This window comes from Homalodisca vitripennis, unplaced genomic scaffold, assembly GCF_021130785.1.
Source record: "Homalodisca vitripennis isolate AUS2020 unplaced genomic scaffold, UT_GWSS_2.1 ScUCBcl_1617;HRSCAF=5478, whole genome shotgun sequence".
In the NCBI taxonomy this organism is placed as follows: Eukaryota; Metazoa; Arthropoda; class Insecta; order Hemiptera; family Cicadellidae; genus Homalodisca; species Homalodisca vitripennis.
Window position 1 is genome coordinate 1 of NW_025777736.1, and position 23,071 is coordinate 23,071.

At 36.9% G+C, this 23,071-nt stretch overlaps 2 protein-coding genes across 2 annotated transcripts; one reads left to right on the forward strand and one right to left on the reverse strand.

Moving 5' to 3' along the window:
* The first annotated feature begins 19,669 nt into the window (after positions 1–19,669).
* Positions 19,670–21,046, forward strand: LOC124371558 (jerky protein homolog-like). The gene is made up of 2 exons (XM_046829908.1): positions 19,670–20,660; positions 21,012–21,046. Exons 1-2 carry the CDS (start codon positions 19,670–19,672, stop codon positions 21,044–21,046), a joined length of 1,026 nt encoding a protein of 341 aa, XP_046685864.1.
* LOC124371559 (jerky protein homolog-like) lies at positions 21,043–22,462 on the reverse strand. The gene is made up of 2 exons (XM_046829909.1): positions 21,584–22,462; positions 21,043–21,120 (listed from the first exon to the last, which is right to left on the reverse strand). The coding sequence occupies exons 1-2, from the start codon at positions 22,460–22,462 to the stop codon at positions 21,043–21,045; spliced, it is 957 nt and encodes a 318-aa protein (XP_046685865.1).
* Between the last annotated feature and the right edge of the window lie 609 nt (positions 22,463–23,071).

Here is a 23,071-nt window from a genome sequence, read left to right on the forward strand (position 1 = left end):
AACAGTTTACATGTGAACCATTACAATACGTATATCATCGAGTGTTTCTTTTGTAAAACAATTTACATAAATGTCTCTTTCATTCTAGGCTGCTTCCAGAAAGAGATCTCTTGAATGCGGCATGTGTGAGCAGGAGTTGGTTGAAAATCTGCAAGAGTGACAAGGCAATCCGACACAGGATAAGGCGTTATTTGAGACATCTGAGGACGAAGCGCCTCGCTGCTATTATGGTGGACAACAGTGGAAGAAACCGAAATGGTTTACTAAGTAACAGGCCTCCGGTGATGATTATCAAAAACACTTTTCAAGAATATCCTCGTTTTGTCGGTAAGGCACCTGTTTTAGTCCGATATCAATGTGTTTTTATGTTAATAAAGGCTTACGAAAATTTGCTATTCAATTTCACTATTCATCATTGTTTAATGCCGACTATTTATTTATTCCAGGAAATTCGCTTGATAGATCGGCTGTAAGATTCTTACCGTACAACCGCGATCTCTTCATCAGATCAAGAAAGAGGAAATCACTCAACGACCAAGAAGTTCAATCGCTTCCCAAACGCCCTAGGCTGATGTTGTAAATATATTTGTTAACTGTTATTTATAACATTTCAATTCTATAATAAAGTTATTCTTAAATAATCTAAAATGTTTTACTTTTATTATTCCTTTTAAAACACGTATAAAAGACCTATATCTTGACGTTGTATATCATTTAAAAAAAACTAAGGCCTAGACCAATGAATTTGCGAGTGGCAACCATGTTGTTTCTCGTATCTTCTCATTGGTTAAATTCAAACAAATTGAGACAGTAGTGATTTTATTTTTTGGAACGGTATACTATATAAATTCAAGGTGAGAACTATATTAGATGTAATCTACTAAATAGTATGGGAAAGTGCGGTAACAAATTGTAATCATCACGGCCGACCGAGTTCCTCCGTCACGGCTGGCCCAAGTGGTTAACGTTCAGGTGATTCACTTCAGTATGTATTGAGGAGTGAACCAGTGAGGACGTTAGCTAGTTAGAAAATGGCCAGCTTTTATTCTCTTCTCGAGTTTTTAGCCGTGAATATTTTACAACCAGATTCATTTGATGTGCTCTCGTGGCTACCATCTGAGATGGCGGTTGAAGTGTTGAGGTAAGTCTCCATTAAATGAACACTGAACAGTTTACATGTGAACCATTACAATACGTATATCATCGAGTGTTTCTTTTGTAAAACAATTTACATAAATGTCTCTTTCATTCTAGGCTGCTTCCAGAAAGAGATCTCTTGAATGCGGCATGTGTGAGCAGGAGTTGGTTGAAAATCTGCAAGAGTGACAAGGCAATCCGACACAGGATAAGGCGTTATTTGAGACATCTGAGGACGAAGCGCCTCGCTGCTATTATGGTGGACAACAGTGGAAGAAACCGAAATGGTTTACTAAGTAACAGGCCTCCGGTGATGATTATCAAAAACACTTTTCAAGAATATCCTCGTTTTGTCGGTAAGGCACCTGTTTTAGTCCGATATCAATGTGTTTTTATGTTAATAAAGGCTTACGAAAATTTGCTATTCAATTTCACTATTCATCATTGTTTAATGCCGACTATTTATTTATTCCAGGAAATTCGCTTGATAGATCGGCTGTAAGATTCTTACCGTACAACCGCGATCTCTTCATCAGATCAAGAAAGAGGAAATCACTCAACGACCAAGAAGTTCAATCGCTTCCCAAACGCCCTAGGCTGATGTTGTAAATATATTTGTTAACTGTTATTTATAACATTTCAATTCTATAATAAAGTTATTCTTAAATAATCTAAATGTTTTACTTTTATTATTCCTTTTAAAACACGTATAAAAGACCTATATCTTGACGTTGTATATCATTTAAAAAAACTAAGGCCTAGACCAATGAATTTGCGAGTGGCAACCATGTTGTTTCTCGTATCTTCTCATTGGTTAAATTCAAACAAATTGAGACAGTAGTGATTTTATTTTTTGGAACGGTATACTATATAAATTCAAGGTGAGAACTATATTAGATGTAATCTACTAAATAGTATGGGAAAGTGCGGTAACAAATTGTAATCATCACGGCCGACCGAGTTCCTCCGTCACGGCTGGCCCAAGTGGTTAACGTTCAGGTGATTCACTTCAGTATGTATTGAGGAGTGAACCAGTGAGGACGTTAGCTAGTTAGAAAATGGCCAGCTTTTATTCTCTTCTCGAGTTTTTAGCCGTGAATATTTTACAACCAGATTCATTTGATGTGCTCTCGTGGCTACCATCTGAGATGGCGGTTGAAGTGTTGAGGTAAGTCTCCATTAAATGAACACTGAACAGTTTACATGTGAACCATTACAATACGTATATCATCGAGTGTTTCTTTTGTAAAACAATTTACATAAATGTCTCTTTCATTCTAGGCTGCTTCCAGAAAGAGATCTCTTGAATGCGGCATGTGTGAGCAGGAGTTGGTTGAAAATCTGCAAGAGTGACAAGGCAATCCGACACAGGATAAGGCGTTATTTGAGACATCTGAGGACGAAGCGCCTCGCTGCTATTATGGTGGACAACAGTGGAAGAAACCGAAATGGTTTACTAAGTAACAGGCCTCCGGTGATGATTATCAAAAACACTTTTCAAGAATATCCTCGTTTTGTCGGTAAGGCACCTGTTTTAGTCCGATATCAATGTGTTTTTATGTTAATAAAGGCTTACGAAAATTTGCTATTCAATTTCACTATTCATCATTGTTTAATGCCGACTATTTATTTATTCCAGGAAATTCGCTTGATAGATCGGCTGTAAGATTCTTACCGTACAACCGCGATCTCTTCATCAGATCAAGAAAGAGGAAATCACTCAACGACCAAGAAGTTCAATCGCTTCCCAAACGCCCTAGGCTGATGTTGTAAATATATTTGTTAACTGTTATTTATAACATTTCAATTCTATAATAAAGTTATTCTTAAATAATCTAAATGTTTTACTTTTATTATTCCTTTTAAAACACGTATAAAAGACCTATATCTTGACGTTGTATATCATTTAAAAAAACTAAGGCCTAGACCAATGAATTTGCGAGTGGCAACCATGTTGTTTCTCGTATCTTCTCATTGGTTAAATTCAAACAAATTGAGACAGTAGTGATTTTATTTTTTGGAACGGTATACTATATAAATTCAAGGTGAGAACTATATTAGATGTAATCTACTAAATAGTATGGGAAAGTGCGGTAACAAATTGTAATCATCACGGCCGACCGAGTTCCTCCGTCACGGCTGGCCCAAGTGGTTAACGTTCAGGTGATTCACTTCAGTATGTATTGAGGAGTGAACCAGTGAGGACGTTAGCTAGTTAGAAAATGGCCAGCTTTTATTCTCTTCTCGAGTTTTTAGCCGTGAATATTTTACAACCAGATTCATTTGATGTGCTCTCGTGGCTACCATCTGAGATGGCGGTTGAAGTGTTGAGGTAAGTCTCCATTAAATGAACACTGAACAGTTTACATGTGAACCATTACAATACGTATATCATCGAGTGTTTCTTTTGTAAAACAATTTACATAAATGTCTCTTTCATTCTAGGCTGCTTCCAGAAAGAGATCTCTTGAATGCGGCATGTGTGAGCAGGAGTTGGTTGAAAATCTGCAAGAGTGACAAGGCAATCCGACACAGGATAAGGCGTTATTTGAGACATCTGAGGACGAAGCGCCTCGCTGCTATTATGGTGGACAACAGTGGAAGAAACCGAAATGGTTTACTAAGTAACAGGCCTCCGGTGATGATTATCAAAAACACTTTTCAAGAATATCCTCGTTTTGTCGGTAAGGCACCTGTTTTAGTCCGATATCAATGTGTTTTTATGTTAATAAAGGCTTACGAAAATTTGCTATTCAATTTCACTATTCATCATTGTTTAATGCCGACTATTTATTTATTCCAGGAAATTCGCTTGATAGATCGGCTGTAAGATTCTTACCGTACAACCGCGATCTCTTCATCAGATCAAGAAAGAGGAAATCACTCAACGACCAAGAAGTTCAATCGCTTCCCAAACGCCCTAGGCTGATGTTGTAAATATATTTGTTAACTGTTATTTATAACATTTCAATTCTATAATAAAGTTATTCTTAAATAATCTAAATGTTTTACTTTTATTATTCCTTTTAAAACACGTATAAAAGACCTATATCTTGACGTTGTATATCATTTAAAAAAACTAAGGCCTAGACCAATGAATTTGCGAGTGGCAACCATGTTGTTTCTCGTATCTTCTCATTGGTTAAATTCAAACAAATTGAGACAGTAGTGATTTTATTTTTTGGAACGGTATACTATATAAATTCAAGGTGAGAACTATATTAGATGTAATCTACTAAATAGTATGGGAAAGTGCGGTAACAAATTGTAATCATCACGGCCGACCGAGTTCCTCCGTCACGGCTGGCCCAAGTGGTTAACGTTCAGGTGATTCACTTCAGTATGTATTGAGGAGTGAACCAGTGAGGACGTTAGCTAGTTAGAAAATGGCCAGCTTTTATTCTCTTCTCGAGTTTTTAGCCGTGAATATTTTACAACCAGATTCATTTGATGTGCTCTCGTGGCTACCATCTGAGATGGCGGTTGAAGTGTTGAGGTAAGTCTCCATTAAATGAACACTGAACAGTTTACATGTGAACCATTACAATACGTATATCATCGAGTGTTTCTTTTGTAAAACAATTTACATAAATGTCTCTTTCATTCTAGGCTGCTTCCAGAAAGAGATCTCTTGAATGCGGCATGTGTGAGCAGGAGTTGGTTGAAAATCTGCAAGAGTGACAAGGCAATCCGACACAGGATAAGGCGTTATTTGAGACATCTGAGGACGAAGCGCCTCGCTGCTATTATGGTGGACAACAGTGGAAGAAACCGAAATGGTTTACTAAGTAACAGGCCTCCGGTGATGATTATCAAAAACACTTTTCAAGAATATCCTCGTTTTGTCGGTAAGGCACCTGTTTTAGTCCGATATCAATGTGTTTTTATGTTAATAAAGGCTTACGAAAATTTGCTATTCAATTTCACTATTCATCATTGTTTAATGCCGACTATTTATTTATTCCAGGAAATTCGCTTGATAGATCGGCTGTAAGATTCTTACCGTACAACCGCGATCTCTTCATCAGATCAAGAAAGAGGAAATCACTCAACGACCAAGAAGTTCAATCGCTTCCCAAACGCCCTAGGCTGATGTTGTAAATATATTTGTTAACTGTTATTTATAACATTTCAATTCTATAATAAAGTTATTCTTAAATAATCTAAATGTTTTACTTTTATTATTCCTTTTAAAACACGTATAAAAGACCTATATCTTGACGTTGTATATCATTTAAAAAAACTAAGGCCTAGACCAATGAATTTGCGAGTGGCAACCATGTTGTTTCTCGTATCTTCTCATTGGTTAAATTCAAACAAATTGAGACAGTAGTGATTTTATTTTTTGGAACGGTATACTATATATAAATTCAAGGTGAGAACTATATTAGATGTAATCTACTAAATAGTATGGGAAAGTGCGGTAACAAATTGTAATCATCACGGCCGACCGAGTTCCTCCGTCACGGCTGGCCCAAGTGGTTAACGTTCAGGTGATTCACTTCAGTATGTATTGAGGAGTGAACCAGTGAGGACGTTAGCTAGTTAGAAAATGGCCAGCTTTTATTCTCTTCTCGAGTTTTTAGCCGTGAATATTTTACAACCAGATTCATTTGATGTGCTCTCGTGGCTACCATCTGAGATGGCGGTTGAAGTGTTGAGGTAAGTCTCCATTAAATGAACACTGAACAGTTTACATGTGAACCATTACAATACGTATATCATCGAGTGTTTCTTTTGTAAAACAATTTACATAAATGTCTCTTTCATTCTAGGCTGCTTCCAGAAAGAGATCTCTTGAATGCGGCATGTGTGAGCAGGAGTTGGTTGAAAATCTGCAAGAGTGACAAGGCAATCCGACACAGGATAAGGCGTTATTTGAGACATCTGAGGACGAAGCGCCTCGCTGCTATTATGGTGGACAACAGTGGAAGAAACCGAAATGGTTTACTAAGTAACAGGCCTCCGGTGATGATTATCAAAAACACTTTTCAAGAATATCCTCGTTTTGTCGGTAAGGCACCTGTTTTAGTCCGATATCAATGTGTTTTTATGTTAATAAAGGCTTACGAAAATTTGCTATTCAATTTCACTATTCATCATTGTTTAATGCCGACTATTTATTTATTCCAGGAAATTCGCTTGATAGATCGGCTGTAAGATTCTTACCGTACAACCGCGATCTCTTCATCAGATCAAGAAAGAGGAAATCACTCAACGACCAAGAAGTTCAATCGCTTCCCAAACGCCCTAGGCTGATGTTGTAAATATATTTGTTAACTGTTATTTATAACATTTCAATTCTATAATAAAGTTATTCTTAAATAATCTAAATGTTTTACTTTTATTATTCCTTTTAAAACACGTATAAAAGACCTATATCTTGACGTTGTATATCATTTAAAAAAACTAAGGCCTAGACCAATGAATTTGCGAGTGGCAACCATGTTGTTTCTCGTATCTTCTCATTGGTTAAATTCAAACAAATTGAGACAGTAGTGATTTTATTTTTTGGAACGGTATACTATATAAATTCAAGGTGAGAACTATATTAGATGTAATCTACTAAATAGTATGGGAAAGTGCGGTAACAAATTGTAATCATCACGGCCGACCGAGTTCCTCCGTCACGGCTGGCCCAAGTGGTTAACGTTCAGGTGATTCACTTCAGTATGTATTGAGGAGTGAACCAGTGAGGACGTTAGCTAGTTAGAAAATGGCCAGCTTTTATTCTCTTCTCGAGTTTTTAGCCGTGAATATTTTACAACCAGATTCATTTGATGTGCTCTCGTGGCTACCATCTGAGATGGCGGTTGAAGTGTTGAGGTAAGTCTCCATTAAATGAACACTGAACAGTTTACATGTGAACCATTACAATACGTATATCATCGAGTGTTTCTTTTGTAAAACAATTTACATAAATGTCTCTTTCATTCTAGGCTGCTTCCAGAAAGAGATCTCTTGAATGCGGCATGTGTGAGCAGGAGTTGGTTGAAAATCTGCAAGAGTGACAAGGCAATCCGACACAGGATAAGGCGTTATTTGAGACATCTGAGGACGAAGCGCCTCGCTGCTATTATGGTGGACAACAGTGGAAGAAACCGAAATGGTTTACTAAGTAACAGGCCTCCGGTGATGATTATCAAAAACACTTTTCAAGAATATCCTCGTTTTGTCGGTAAGGCACCTGTTTTAGTCCGATATCAATGTGTTTTTATGTTAATAAAGGCTTACGAAAATTTGCTATTCAATTTCACTATTCATCATTGTTTAATGCCGACTATTTATTTATTCCAGGAAATTCGCTTGATAGATCGGCTGTAAGATTCTTACCGTACAACCGCGATCTCTTCATCAGATCAAGAAAGAGGAAATCACTCAACGACCAAGAAGTTCAATCGCTTCCCAAACGCCCTAGGCTGATGTTGTAAATATATTTGTTAACTGTTATTTATAACATTTCAATTCTATAATAAAGTTATTCTTAAATAATCTAAATGTTTTACTTTTATTATTCCTTTTAAAACACGTATAAAAGACCTATATCTTGACGTTGTATATCATTTAAAAAAACTAAGGCCTAGACCAATGAATTTGCGAGTGGCAACCATGTTGTTTCTCGTATCTTCTCATTGGTTAAATTCAAACAAATTGAGACAGTAGTGATTTTATTTTTTGGAACGGTATACTATATAAATTCAAGGTGAGAACTATATTAGATGTAATCTACTAAATAGTATGGGAAAGTGCGGTAACAAATTGTAATCATCACGGCCGACCGAGTTCCTCCGTCACGGCTGGCCCAAGTGGTTAACGTTCAGGTGATTCACTTCAGTATGTATTGAGGAGTGAACCAGTGAGGACGTTAGCTAGTTAGAAAATGGCCAGCTTTTATTCTCTTCTCGAGTTTTTAGCCGTGAATATTTTACAACCAGATTCATTTGATGTGCTCTCGTGGCTACCATCTGAGATGGCGGTTGAAGTGTTGAGGTAAGTCTCCATTAAATGAACACTGAACAGTTTACATGTGAACCATTACAATACGTATATCATCGAGTGTTTCTTTTGTAAAACAATTTACATAAATGTCTCTTTCATTCTAGGCTGCTTCCAGAAAGAGATCTCTTGAATGCGGCATGTGTGAGCAGGAGTTGGTTGAAAATCTGCAAGAGTGACAAGGCAATCCGACACAGGATAAGGCGTTATTTGAGACATCTGAGGACGAAGCGCCTCGCTGCTATTATGGTGGACAACAGTGGAAGAAACCGAAATGGTTTACTAAGTAACAGGCCTCCGGTGATGATTATCAAAAACACTTTTCAAGAATATCCTCGTTTTGTCGGTAAGGCACCTGTTTTAGTCCGATATCAATGTGTTTTTATGTTAATAAAGGCTTACGAAAATTTGCTATTCAATTTCACTATTCATCATTGTTTAATGCCGACTATTTATTTATTCCAGGAAATTCGCTTGATAGATCGGCTGTAAGATTCTTACCGTACAACCGCGATCTCTTCATCAGATCAAGAAAGAGGAAATCACTCAACGACCAAGAAGTTCAATCGCTTCCCAAACGCCCTAGGCTGATGTTGTAAATATATTTGTTAACTGTTATTTATAACATTTCAATTCTATAATAAAGTTATTCTTAAATAATCTAAATGTTTTACTTTTATTATTCCTTTTAAAACACGTATAAAAGACCTATATCTTGACGTTGTATATCATTTAAAAAAACTAAGGCCTAGACCAATGAATTTGCGAGTGGCAACCATGTTGTTTCTCGTATCTTCTCATTGGTTAAATTCAAACAAATTGAGACAGTAGTGATTTTATTTTTTGGAACGGTATACTATATAAATTCAAGGTGAGAACTATATTAGATGTAATCTACTAAATAGTATGGGAAAAGTGCGGTAAACAAATTGTAATCATCACGGCCGACCGAGTTCCTCCGTCACGGCTGGCCCAAGTGGTTAACGTTCAGGTGATTCACTTCAGTATGTATTGAGGAGTGAACCAGTGAGGACGTTAGCTAGTTAGAAAATGGCCAGCTTTTATTCTCTTCTCGAGTTTTTAGCCGTGAATATTTTACAACCAGATTCATTTGATGTGCTCTCGTGGCTACCATCTGAGATGGCGGTTGAAGTGTTGAGGTAAGTCTCCATTAAATGAACACTGAACAGTTTACATGTGAACCATTACAATACGTATATCATCGAGTGTTTCTTTTGTAAAACAATTTACATAAATGTCTCTTTCATTCTAGGCTGCTTCCAGAAAGAGATCTCTTGAATGCGGCATGTGTGAGCAGGAGTTGGTTGAAAATCTGCAAGAGTGACAAGGCAATCCGACACAGGATAAGGCGTTATTTGAGACATCTGAGGACGAAGCGCCTCGCTGCTATTATGGTGGACAACAGTGGAAGAAACCGAAATGGTTTACTAAGTAACAGGCCTCCGGTGATGATTATCAAAAACACTTTTCAAGAATATCCTCGTTTTGTCGGTAAGGCACCTGTTTTAGTCCGATATCAATGTGTTTTTATGTTAATAAAGGCTTACGAAAAATTTGCTATTCAATTTCACTATTCATCATTGTTTAATGCCGACTATTTATTTATTCCAGGAAATTCGCTTGATAGATCGGCTGTAAGATTCTTACCGTACAACCGCGATCTCTTCATCAGATCAAGAAAGAGGAAATCACTCAACGACCAAGAAGTTCAATCGCTTCCCAAACGCCCTAGGCTGATGTTGTAAATATATTTGTTAACTGTTATTTATAACATTTCAATTCTATAATAAAGTTATTCTTAAATAATCTAAATGTTTTACTTTTATTATTCCTTTTAAAACACGTATAAAAGACCTATATCTTGACGTTGTATATCATTTAAAAAAACTAAGGCCTAGACCAATGAATTTGCGAGTGGCAACCATGTTGTTTCTGGTATCTTCTCATTGGTTAAATTCAAACAAATTGAGACAGTAGTGATTTTTATTTTTTTGGAACGGTATACTATATAAATTCAAGGTGAGAACTATATTAGATGTAATCTACTAAATAGTATGGGAAAGTGCGGTAACAAATTGTAATCATCACGGCCGACCGAGTTCCTCCGTCACGGCTGGCCCAAGTGGTTAACGTTCAGGTGATTCACTTCAGTATGTATTGAGGAGTGAACCAGTGAGGACGTTAGCTAGTTAGAAAATGGCCAGCTTTTATTCTCTTCTCGAGTTTTTAGCCGTGAATATTTTACAACCAGATTCATTTGATGTGCTCTCGTGGCTACCATCTGAGATGGCGGTTGAAGTGTTGAGGTAAGTCTCCATTAAATGAACACTGAACAGTTTACATGTGAACCATTACAATACGTATATCATCGAGTGTTTCTTTTGTAAAACAATTTACATAAATGTCTCTTTCATTCTAGGCTGCTTCCAGAAAGAGATCTCTTGAATGCGGCATGTGTGAGCAGGAGTTGGTTGAAAATCTGCAAGAGTGACAAGGCAATCCGACACAGGATAAGGCGTTATTTGAGACATCTGAGGACGAAGCGCCTCGCTGCTATTATGGTGGACAACAGTGGAAGAAACCGAAATGGTTTACTAAGTAACAGGCCTCCGGTGATGATTATCAAAAACACTTTTCAAGAATATCCTCGTTTTGTCGGTAAGGCACCTGTTTTAGTCCGATATCAATGTGTTTTTATGTTAATAAAGGCTTACGAAAATTTGCTATTCAATTTCACTATTCATCATTGTTTAATGCCGACTATTTATTTATTCCAGGAAATTCGCTTGATAGATCGGCTGTAAGATTCTTACCGTACAACCGCGATCTCTTCATCAGATCAAGAAAGAGGAAATCACTCAACGACCAAGAAGTTCAATCGCTTCCCAAACGCCCTAGGCTGATGTTGTAAATATATTTGTTAACTGTTATTTATAACATTTCAATTCTATAATAAAGTTATTCTTAAATAATCTAAATGTTTTACTTTTATTATTCCTTTTAAAACACGTATAAAAGACCTATATCTTGACGTTGTATATCATTTAAAAAAACTAAGGCCTAGACCAATGAATTTGCGAGTGGCAACCATGTTGTTTCTCGTATCTTCTCATTGGTTAAATTCAAACAAATTGAGACAGTAGTGATTTTATTTTTTGGAACGGTATACTATATAAATTCAAGGTGAGAACTATATTAGATGTAATCTACTAAATAGTATGGGAAAGTGCGGTAAACAAATTGTAATCATCACGGCCGACCGAGTTCCTCCGTCACGGCTGGCCCAAGTGGTTAACGTTCAGGTGATTCACTTCAGTATGTATTGAGGAGTGAACCAGTGAGGACGTTAGCTAGTTAGAAAATGGCCAGCTTTTATTCTCTTCTCGAGTTTTTAGCCGTGAATATTTTACAACCAGATTCATTTGATGTGCTCTCGTGGCTACCATCTGAGATGGCGGTTGAAGTGTTGAGGTAAGTCTCCATTAAATGAACACTGAACAGTTTACATGTGAACCATTACAATACGTATATCATCGAGTGTTTCTTTTGTAAAACAATTTACATAAATGTCTCTTTCATTCTAGGCTGCTTCCAGAAAGAGATCTCTTGAATGCGGCATGTGTGAGCAGGAGTTGGTTGAAAATCTGCAAGAGTGACAAGGCAATCCGACACAGGATAAGGCGTTATTTGAGACATCTGAGGACGAAGCGCCTCGCTGCTATTATGGTGGACAACAGTGGAAGAAACCGAAATGGTTTACTAAGTAACAGGCCTCCGGTGATGATTATCAAAAACACTTTTCAAGAATATCCTCGTTTTGTCGGTAAGGCACCTGTTTTAGTCCGATATCAATGTGTTTTTATGTTAATAAAGGCTTACGAAAATTTGCTATTCAATTTCACTATTCATCATTGTTTAATGCCGACTATTTATTTATTCCAGGAAATTCGCTTGATAGATCGGCTGTAAGATTCTTACCGTACAACCGCGATCTCTTCATCAGATCAAGAAAGAGGAAATCACTCAACGACCAAGAAGTTCAATCGCTTCCCAAACGCCCTAGGCTGATGTTGTAAATATATTTGTTAACTGTTATTTATAACATTTCAATTCTATAATAAAGTTATTCTTAAATAATCTAAATGTTTTACTTTTATTATTCCTTTTAAAACACGTATAAAAGACCTATATCTTGACGTTGTATATCATTTAAAAAAACTAAGGCCTAGACCAATGAATTTGCGAGTGGCAACCATGTTGTTTCTCGTATCTTCTCATTGGTTAAATTCAAACAAATTGAGACAGTAGTGATTTTATTTTTTGGAACGGTATACTATATAAATTCAAGGTGAGAACTATATTAGATGTAATCTACTAAATAGTATGGGAAAGTGCGGTAACAAATTGTAATCATCATCACGGCCGACCGAGTTCCTCCGTCACGGCTGGCCCAAGTGGTTAACGTTCAGGTGATTCACTTCAGTATGTATTGAGGAGTGAACCAGTGAGGACGTTAGCTAGTTAGAAAATGGCCAGCTTTTATTCTCTTCTCGAGTTTTTTAGCCGTGAATATTTTACAACCAGATTCATTTGATGTGCTCTCGTGGCTACCATCTGAGATGGCGGTTGAAGTGTTGAGGTAAGTCTCCATTAAATGAACACTGAACAGTTTACATGTGAACCATTACAATACGTATATCATCGAGTGTTTCTTTTGTAAAACAATTTACATAAATGTCTCTTTCATTCTAGGCTGCTTCCAGAAAGAGATCTCTTGAATGCGGCATGTGTGAGCAGGAGTTGGTTGAAAATCTGCAAGAGTGACAAGGCAATCCGACACAGGATAAGGCGTTATTTGAGACATCTGAGGACGAAGCGCCTCGCTGCTATTATGGTGGACAACAGTGGAAGAAACCGAAATGGTTTACTAAGTAACAGGCCTCCGGTGATGATTATCAAAAACACTTTTCAAGAATATCCTCGTTTTGTCGGTAAGGCACCTGTTTTAGTCCGATATCAATGTGTTTTTATGTTAATAAAGGCTTACGAAAATTTGCTATTCAATTTCACTATTCATCATTGTTTAATGCCGACTATTTATTTATTCCAGGAAATTCGCTTGATAGATCGGCTGTAAGATTCTTACCGTACAACCGCGATCTCTTCATCAGATCAAGAAAGAGGAAATCACTCAACGACCAAGAAGTTCAATCGCTTCCCAAACGCCCTAGGCTGATGTTGTAAATATATTTGTTAACTGTTATTTATAACATTTCAATTCTATAATAAAGTTATTCTTAAATAATCTAAATGTTTTACTTTTATTATTCCTTTTAAAACACGTATAAAAGACCTATATCTTGACGTTGTATATCATTTAAAAAAACTAAGGCCTAGACCAATGAATTTGCGAGTGGCAACCATGTTGTTTCTCGTATCTTCTCATTGGTTAAATTCAAACAAATTGAGACAGTAGTGATTTTATTTTTTGGAACGGTATACTATATAAATTCAAGGTGAGAACTATATTAGATGTAATCTACTAAATAGTATGGGAAAGTGCGGTAACAAATTGTAATCATCACGGCCGACCGAGTTCCTCCGTCACGGCTGGCCCAAGTGGTTAACGTTCAGGTGATTCACTTCAGTATGTATTGAGGAGTGAACCAGTGAGGACGTTAGCTAGTTAGAAAATGGCCAGCTTTTATTCTCTTCTCGAGTTTTTAGCCGTGAATATTTTACAACCAGATTCATTTGATGTGCTCTCGTGGCTACCATCTGAGATGGCGGTTGAAGTGTTGAGGTAAGTCTCCATTAAATGAACACTGAACAGTTTACATGTGAACCATTACAATACGTATATCATCGAGTGTTTCTTTTGTAAAACAATTTACATAAATGTCTCTTTCATTCTAGGCTGCTTCCAGAAAGAGATCTCTTGAATGCGGCATGTGTGAGCAGGAGTTGGTTGAAAATCTGCAAGAGTGACAAGGCAATCCGACACAGGATAAGGCGTTATTTGAGACATCTGAGGACGAAGCGCCTCGCTGCTATTATGGTGGACAACAGTGGAAGAAACCGAAATGGTTTACTAAGTAACAGGCCTCCGGTGATGATTATCAAAAACACTTTTCAAGAATATCCTCGTTTTGTCGGTAAGGCACCTGTTTTAGTCCGATATCAATGTGTTTTTATGTTAATAAAGGCTTACGAAAATTTGCTATTCAATTTCACTATTCATCATTGTTTAATGCCGACTATTTATTTATTCCAGGAAATTCGCTTGATAGATCGGCTGTAAGATTCTTACCGTACAACCGCGATCTCTTCATCAGATCAAGAAAGAGGAAATCACTCAACGACCAAGAAGTTCAATCGCTTCCCAAACGCCCTAGGCTGATGTTGTAAATATATTTGTTAACTGTTATTTATAACATTTCAATTCTATAATAAAGTTATTCTTAAATAATCTAAATGTTTTACTTTTATTATTCCTTTTAAAACACGTATAAAAGACCTATATCTTGACGTTGTATATCATTTAAAAAAACTAAGGCCTAGACCAATGAATTTGCGAGTGGCAACCATGTTGTTTCTGGTATCTTCTCATTGGTTAAATTCAAACAAATTGAGACAGTAGTGATTTTATTTTTTGGAACGGTATACTATATAAATTCAAGGTGAAAACTATATTAGATGTAATCTACTAAATAGTATGGGAAAGTGCGGTAACAAATTGTAATCATCACGGCCGACCGAGTTCCTCCGTCACGGCTGGCCCAAGTGGTTAACGTTCAGGTGATTCACTTCAGTATGTATTGAGGAGTGAACCAGTGAGGACGTTAGCTAGTTAGAAAATGGCCAGCTTTTATTCTCTTCTCGAGTTTTTAGCCGTGAATATTTTACAACCAGATTCATTTGATGTGCTCTCGTGGCTACCATCTGAGATGGCGGTTGAAGTGTTGAGGTAAGTCTCCATTAAATGAACACTGAACAGTTTACATGTGAACCATTACAATACGTATATCATCGAGTGTTTCTTTTGTAAAACAATTTACATAAATGTCTCTTTCATTCTAGGCTGCTTCCAGAAAGAGATCTCTTGAATGCGGCATGTGTGAGCAGGAGTTGGTTGAAAATCTGCAAGAGTGACAAGGCAATCCGACACAGGATAAGGCGTTATTTGAGACATCTGAGGACGAAGCGCCCTCGCTGCTATTATGGTGGACAGGAGTCAAAAGAGTTTCGTGGTACTGGGAAGTAAATGCTTTAATCAAAGCTTGTGAAGGAAGAGGATTTAGGGTTATGGTAAAGATTCGTTTTCATATTCGGGAATAATCAAATCGATAGTGATTTGTAACTTACTTTCCTAATATTGCATCTTTTCTCAAGAAGCGACTATGGAAACAAATTTTAGAACAACGGCAACAATTTTAGAAGGTTACTGCAAGATGGCGGAGGATGATGTAGATGAAATTTGTCCGTGCTGTGATAAGTTAGTAAATGAAGGTGATAAAGGGCTTCAATGTGAAGCTTTCTGTAACAAATGGCATCATAGCCATTGCGTTGAAATTTCCAATGATGAATATGCTAATATTGAGCAATTAGGCTCTAAAGTAAAGTGGTATTGTGAACCTTGTAGTCAGAAGTTGCAACGAATGTTAGCTAAGGTAGGCCTATCTGAATGTGATGATTTTATTGGATTAAATAATTCAGTAAAGAAGTTAATTGAGTTGACTCAAAATGTTACAAAGGATAATATTGATGTAACTGAGAAACTCATTAAAATGGAAAATGAAAATTTGAGGTTAAGTAATGACTTGGCAGTCTTCAAAAATCAAGTAAAAGCTGAGCTTTCGAAGTTGAATTTATAAAATAAGTTAGTAAGCTCAGGTGAGCAAATTATTACTAAGGTCTTACCCGTTAATGTGACTACTAATAGCTCTCTAGTACAACAGGCAAGAAGGCCTATTCCAGATAACCAAAGTAACTCACCTAATGGTCAACTAGATCATGTTAAAGATAAGCCTAAGCCTCCCAGTCATAGTGAACGAGTATTTACTAATTCTAATAAGGAATGGACTCAAGTGAACTATAGTAGAGGTAAGCCTAGGCAAAGAGGATCATGGCTTAGGCGAGGTCAATCTAATTCAAGATCTTATTACAATGATCAGGTAAGGGAATCCAATCCTAACAACAACCATAGAACTAGGTCTAGTTTAGACAATAAGTTAACTGATGTTGATTCTAATTCTAGTCCACAACCTGTATCTGAAAGACCTAAGTATAGTGAAGTTGTCAGAACAACTAAAGTATTGCATGGTACTAAGGAAGTAAATGTTGATGCTGGGTTAAAACCTGCCAAAAAGATGTTTTGGATGTTTCTGTCTGGACTTGACCCTGGGGTTGTAGAACATGAAGTAGTAGCCTATCTCAAGAACATAGGCCTAGATGAATCTGGTCAGTATAAATGTGAAAAGTTGAATACTAGATATAACTCATACAGTTCTTTTAAAATTGGAGTGCCTTTGGAGATGGGGGAAGAATTAATGCATCCAAATTTGTGGCCCAAGGGATGTATTGTAGCTAAGTATAGGGCACCCCGATACAAGAAGCAAGAAAATGGTGTAGATAATGATCATTTTTTAAACATAAGCAGGCAAGTCACGACAGCCTCTTAGTGAAAACACCAGATGACTCAGTGCAGTTTACTACAGCACATTGGAATGTGCAGGGAATTATAGAGAAAACTGATGAACTTATAAGCTTATTTATTTATTTATTTATTTATTTATTTATTTTCCAACGGCAGCAGCCAATTTTACAAATACAAACATAGATAGTAGATACAGCGGAAAATAAAATTAATACGAACAGATGAAAAATCTACATAAAGTAATAAAATAGGTATCATACAAAATTTGATAATAAATAATTAGTATTCAAAGATGTAAACAGTTATAAATATCCAAAACATAACAAAAAATAAAAATAGATTAACAAACAACAATAATTATTCAAGTATGGAGCGAACATAGATAAATTGTGCTAATAAATTAAAATATAATATATAACATTTAACAAATAACAGTGAAATTAAATAAATACAACAAATAATACAATGAACATGCACTTAACACAGATTAAAGCTAACTACTGTAGGTCTTAATCACTAGTCCCTCACAGAAAGAAGAGAGAAGGCCTGCCGGCGAACCTGGTGAAGTCCATCGAAGAACAGGTCACACCCAGACGCAACCTGATTTCCCAGGCGAATAAACCTTGCGAAAGGACTGTTGAAGTCGAAGTTAGTTGAGTGGTATCTTCGACCCAGCAGATCTCGAGATCTTGTGTTTGCCGGAACTCTGAGGTCGATTTCAGCTAGGAGATCTGGAGAGTTCATGCGACCATTTACTATCTTCCAGAGAAGGACAACCCCCACAACCCCCCCCCCCCCCCACTTATGTGTAACTCACAATATTGATATTATTGGGATATGCGAGCACTGGGTCGTCAACTATAATCTTAGTGATATTAACCTTCCTGGCTACAAACTTGCCAGTGTATTTCAAAGGCCTTGCGGCTCAAGAGGAGGAACAGCTATTTTTACCAAAGCAACAATAGAAGTTGATGACCTAGCCTATCTTGTGGAACTGTCGATTCCGTCAATATGTGAAGTGGCCGCAATATTTGTAAAACATGTAAATTTATTCTTCATTGAGATATATTATCGTGTTCCTGATGATAATAATTTTAACCATTTTGTTGAATGTTTATTTAATATTTTGTGTACTGTAGTTTATAAAAATAAAGTGAATGCGTCAATAATGTTAGGTTTTGATGCCAATGTGGATTTTATGGTCGATAGTGTTAAGCGATGTATTTTTGTCAATTTGCTGATGAGCTTTAATTTAAACTATACAGTGTGTGAAATAACTAGGCCTAATGTATTAAATTTTGGTAATGGGTCTTGTATCGATAATATAGCAACTTCTGTGCACTTTGACAGAATAAATTCAGCTTGGGTGGAACCAATGTTGGTATCTGATCATAATGCTGTGGTTGTGAAAGCTGATCTTACTTTAATAATAAATGGATCTCTAAATAAAACTGATTATTGTTATGTAGATAAAAAAATTGTAAGGCCTATTAATGACATTAATGTATTGTATTTCACTAGTCTGTTGAGCAAAGTGAATTGGCTGTGTTTTGTATAGTCTTAGTTCTATAAATGAGAAGTTTGAATATTTTTTTGAAAAGTTTTTGGAAATTGTTAACTTAGCTATCACTATTAAAGTAGTAAGTAATAAATCATGGAATAAATGTCAGCCTCAGTAGTATAGCAATGAACTTTTAAGTCTGAAGGAGCGTTGTATTGTGTCTTACAATAACTTTAAAATGTTTGGTCTGGTATCTGATAAAAAATACATATCTGGGTCTTAAAAAAAGTTACAAAGACAAAGTTAGGTTAGCTAAGCTTGCCTACAACTGTGAAAGAGTGATGGAGGCTAATAGTAAACCTAAAGTTATTTGGTCTATTATTAAGTAAAATCTAAATAATAATGATTTACCACCTGTAAATAAGGAGTTCTCAAAATTGTCCTCTGAGAATTTTAATACAGTAGAACCTCGTTAATTCGACACTCGATAGTTCGACATTCCGTATCATTCGACACCAGCCGTGACCAACATAACGTGACAGCAGGGACAAGTGGTGTCCTTGACGGGCCCGCCATTGTTGCCGTGAACGCGCGCCACTGCCCTTTGTATAGCGCATCCTCCTCCCCCTCCCCCTCTGACTCACCCGCTATTCTTAGTCGTCAACTCAGTTTCGCTCGTGACGCTGCGGGAGTTAAGACTCGTTTTTGTTCCTTTCGTGATACGTTACTGTTTTACGATCGTTAGACATACGTAGTTGGTGTTACTGAACTGCTTTGTAATTTGTTTGTTTTTTAAAATGTCAGATAAAAAACGTAAAAGGTGCTTTGTTACGATGGAAATGAAATTAGATGCTCTAAAAAGGATTGACAAAGGTGAAAGTGTACAGAAAGTGGCGAGTGATTTGAACGTTGGTCGGTCAACAGTGATTGGATGGAGGAAGTCTAGAAATGAAATTGAGTCTTGGTGTGTGAAAAGAGTGTGTTCAGAATCGTTAGACAAGAGGAGGAGTATGAAGAGGTCTGAGTATGAACAAGTAAGTGAAGCTCTTTTCCAGTGGTTTAGGATTCAGAGGGAGAAAGGGACACCGATCTCAGGACCGATTTTACAGGAAATGGCCTTGAAATTTTATCAAAACTTTAAAGAAGAGGGAGAGCCTGAATTCACAGCAAGCTCTGGATGGCTGGACAGATGGAAAGAGAGGTATGGTATTAAACAATTGAGCATTTGTGGAGAAAAACTGTCAGCAAATCTCGATAGTTCACATGATTTTAAAATGAAATTTCAAGCTTTGATTGAAGAATTAGGCCTTAGTGGAGAGCAAATCTATAACTGTGATGAAACTGGTCTGAATTTTAGAATGCTCCCAACAAAAAGTTTGGCTCTCAAACAAGAGAAAGCTGCAGCAGGATATAAAAAAAGTAAGGACAGAGTTACTGTGTTGGCTTGCAGTAACGCAACAGGAACTCATAAATTAAAATTGGCTCTGATAGGAAAGGCCAGGAAACCTAGAGCCTTCAAAAATATTAAAATGAATGGTGACCATTTTGACCTCCCCGTTTTTTACAGACACCAATCAAATGCTTGGATGTCAGAGAGCACTTTTAACGAATGGTTTCACAAACAGTTTGTGCCCGAAATTAAGAAGCATCTAAAGTCCCAGAACCTTCCAATGAAAGCACTCTTGATCCTCGACAACGCAACAACGCACCCGGCTGTAGATGTCATTCAAGACGGAGAAATTAAAGCTATGTTCTTGCCCCCTAACGTAACCTCCCTTTGCCAGCCTATGGACCAAGGAGTTTTGGTAACGCTCAAGAAGTTGTATAGGAAGAAACTCCTTTCATGTCTCATTCAAGCCCTAGATGAAGGAGTCGAATTAGTGGATAAGTTAAAAAAAATTGATATGCTGGATGTTGTTGACTGGATTTCCCAGGCATGGGATGAACTCAATCCCCTAACGCTCGTGCGTTCTTGGAGGAAGCTCTTGGACCACCAGGGAAATGAGTTCAACGAAGAAATTAAAGATGACGAGCTAGCCACTTTAATGGAAAAAATCCCAGGTTGTGAAGAAGCTTCACCTACAGATGTTTTCGAGTGGATGGAACAAGATGAAGAAAGCGGACCAACTTCAGAGGAAGAAATAGTTGATGCTTTAAAATCAAGAGAGGATAGTGAAGAAGAGTCAGAAGACGACGAAGATACCACTCAAAAATCAAAACTGACACACAGCGAAGGTGTAAAATTCTTCGAGGGAGCGATCCAGTATTTACAGGAACAAGGGACGACTGGAATGGACATTTTGTTTCTTCGACGATTACGTGACGAGGCGGCTCGGCGAAGAAACCAAAGTGAAAAACAATTAAAAATCACAAACTATTTTGCGTTGTAAAAAGTAAAACATGATGTAACCATGTTACAAGTTATAGTTGTCCCATATTAATTTATTTTTGTATATACATTTTGTTTTTTATCTAGCCTATATTATGAATTGAGTTTGTTTATTTTTACATTTATTCATTTAATCATTAACTATTTTAAGAGGAAGAAGTACAGCACTGTAAAACAATGTAAGTTGATACATTTTGTTTCATCAGTTTAATATTTGTTTAGTTGTACATTGTTAATTAAATTACAGTCCATCTTAACATAAACTCGCCTTTTTAATATTCCTTGTGTTAAAATCTATATACTCCCTATAGTTCGACATCTTGATAGTTCGACACCACCCCGTTAGTCCACAAAGTGTAGAACTATCGATAGTTCGACACTTTGTGGACTAACGGGGTGTCGAACTATCAAGATGTCGAACTATAGGGAGTATATAGATTTTAACACAAGGAATATTAAAAAGGCGAGTTTATGTTAAGATGGACTGTAATTTAATTAACAATGTACAACTAAACAAATATTAAACTGATGAAACAAAATGTATCAACTTACATTGTTTTACAGTGCTGTACTTCTTCCTCTTAAAATAGTTAATGATTAAATGAATAAATGTAAAAATAAACAAACTCAATTCATAATATAGGCTAGATAAAAAACAAAATGTATATACAAAAATAAATTAATATGGGACAACTATAACTTGTAACATGGTTACATCATGTTTTACTTTTTACAACGCAAAATAGTTTGTGATTTTTAATTGTTTTTCACTTTGGTTTCTTCGCCGAGCCGCCTCGTCACGTAATCGTCGAAGAAACAAAATGTCCATTCCAGTCGTCCCTTGTTCCTGTAAATACTGGATCGCTCCCTCGAAGAATTTTACACCTTCGCTGTGTGTCAGTTTTGATTTTTGAGTGGTATCTTCGTCGTCTTCTGACTCTTCTTCACTATCCTCTCTTGATTTTAAAGCATCAACTATTTCTTCCTCTGAAGTTGGTCCGCTTTCTTCATCTTGTTCCATCCACTCGAAAACATCTGTAGGTGAAGCTTCTTCACAACCTGGGATTTTTTCCATTAAAGTGGCTAGCTCGTCATCTTTAATTTCTTCGTTGAACTCATTTCCCTGGTGGTCCAAGAGCTTCCTCCAAGAACGCACGAGCGTTAGGGGATTGAGTTCATCCCATGCCTGGGAAATCCAGTCAACAACATCCAGCATATCAATTTTTTTTAACTTATCCACTAATTCGACTCCTTCATCTAGGGCTTGAATGAGACATGAAAGGAGTTTCTTCCTATACAACTTCTTGAGCGTTACCAAAACTCCTTGGTCCATAGGCTGGCAAAGGGAGGTTACGTTAGGGGGCAAGAACATAGCTTTAATTTCTCCGTCTTGAATGACATCTACAGCCGGGTGCGTTGTTGCGTTGTCGAGGATCAAGAGTGCTTTCATTGGAAGGTTCTGGGACTTTAGATGCTTCTTAATTTCGGGCACAAACTGTTTGTGAAACCATTCGTTAAAAATGCTCTCTGACATCCAAGCATTTGATTGGTGTCTGTAAAAAACGGGGAGGTCAAAATGGTCACCATTCATTTTAATATTTTTGAAGGCTCTAGGTTTCCTGGCCTTTCCTATCAGAGCCAATTTTAATTTATGAGTTCCTGTTGCGTTACTGCAAGCCAACACAGTAACTCTGTCCTTACTTTTTTTATATCCTGCTGCAGCTTTCTCTTGTTTGAGAGCCAAACTTTTTGTTGGGAGCATTCTAAAATTCAGACCAGTTTCATCACAGTTATAGATTTGCTCTCCACTAAGGCCTAATTCTTCAATCAAAGCTTGAAATTTCATTTTAAAATCATGTGAACTATCGAGATTTGCTGACAGTTTTTCTCCACAAATGCTCAATTGTTTAATACCATACCTCTCTTTCCATCTGTCCAGCCATCCAGAGCTTGCTGTGAATTCAGGCTCTCCCTCTTCTTTAAAGTTTTGATAAAATTTCAAGGCCTTTTCCTGTAAAATCGGTCCTGAGATCGGTGTCCCTTTCTCCCTCTGAATCCTAAACCACTGGAAAAGAGCTTCACTTACTTGTTCATACTCAGACCTCTTCATACTCCTCCTCTTGTCTAACGATTCTGAACACACTCTTTTCACACACCAAGACTCAATTTCATTTCTAGACTTCCTCCATCCAATCACTGTTGACCGACCAACGTTCAAATCACTCGCCACTTTCTGTACACTTTCACCTTTGTCAATCCTTTTTAGAGCATCTAATTTCATTTCCATCGTAACAAAGCACCTTTTACGTTTTTTATCTGACATTTTAAAAAACAAACAAATTACAAAGCAGTTCAGTAACACCAACTACGT

Excerpts from the sequence above, each read along its gene's own strand:
- LOC124371558 (XM_046829908.1), top strand. The coding sequence starts at position 19,670 with ATGCTCCCAACAAAAAGTTTGGCTCTCAAACAAGAGAAAGCTGCAGCA. Across the intron at positions 20,661-21,011 it reads GGCTCGGCGAAGAAACCAAA|TTCGACATCTTGATAGTTCG; the intron begins GTGAAAAACAAT and ends TACTCCCTATAG.
- LOC124371559 (XM_046829909.1), bottom strand. The coding sequence starts at position 22,462 with ATGCTCCCAACAAAAAGTTTGGCTCTCAAACAAGAGAAAGCTGCAGCA. Across the intron at positions 21,121-21,583 it reads AACTGACACACAGCGAAGGT|TTCGACATCTTGATAGTTCG; the intron begins GTAAAATTCTTC and ends TACTCCCTATAG.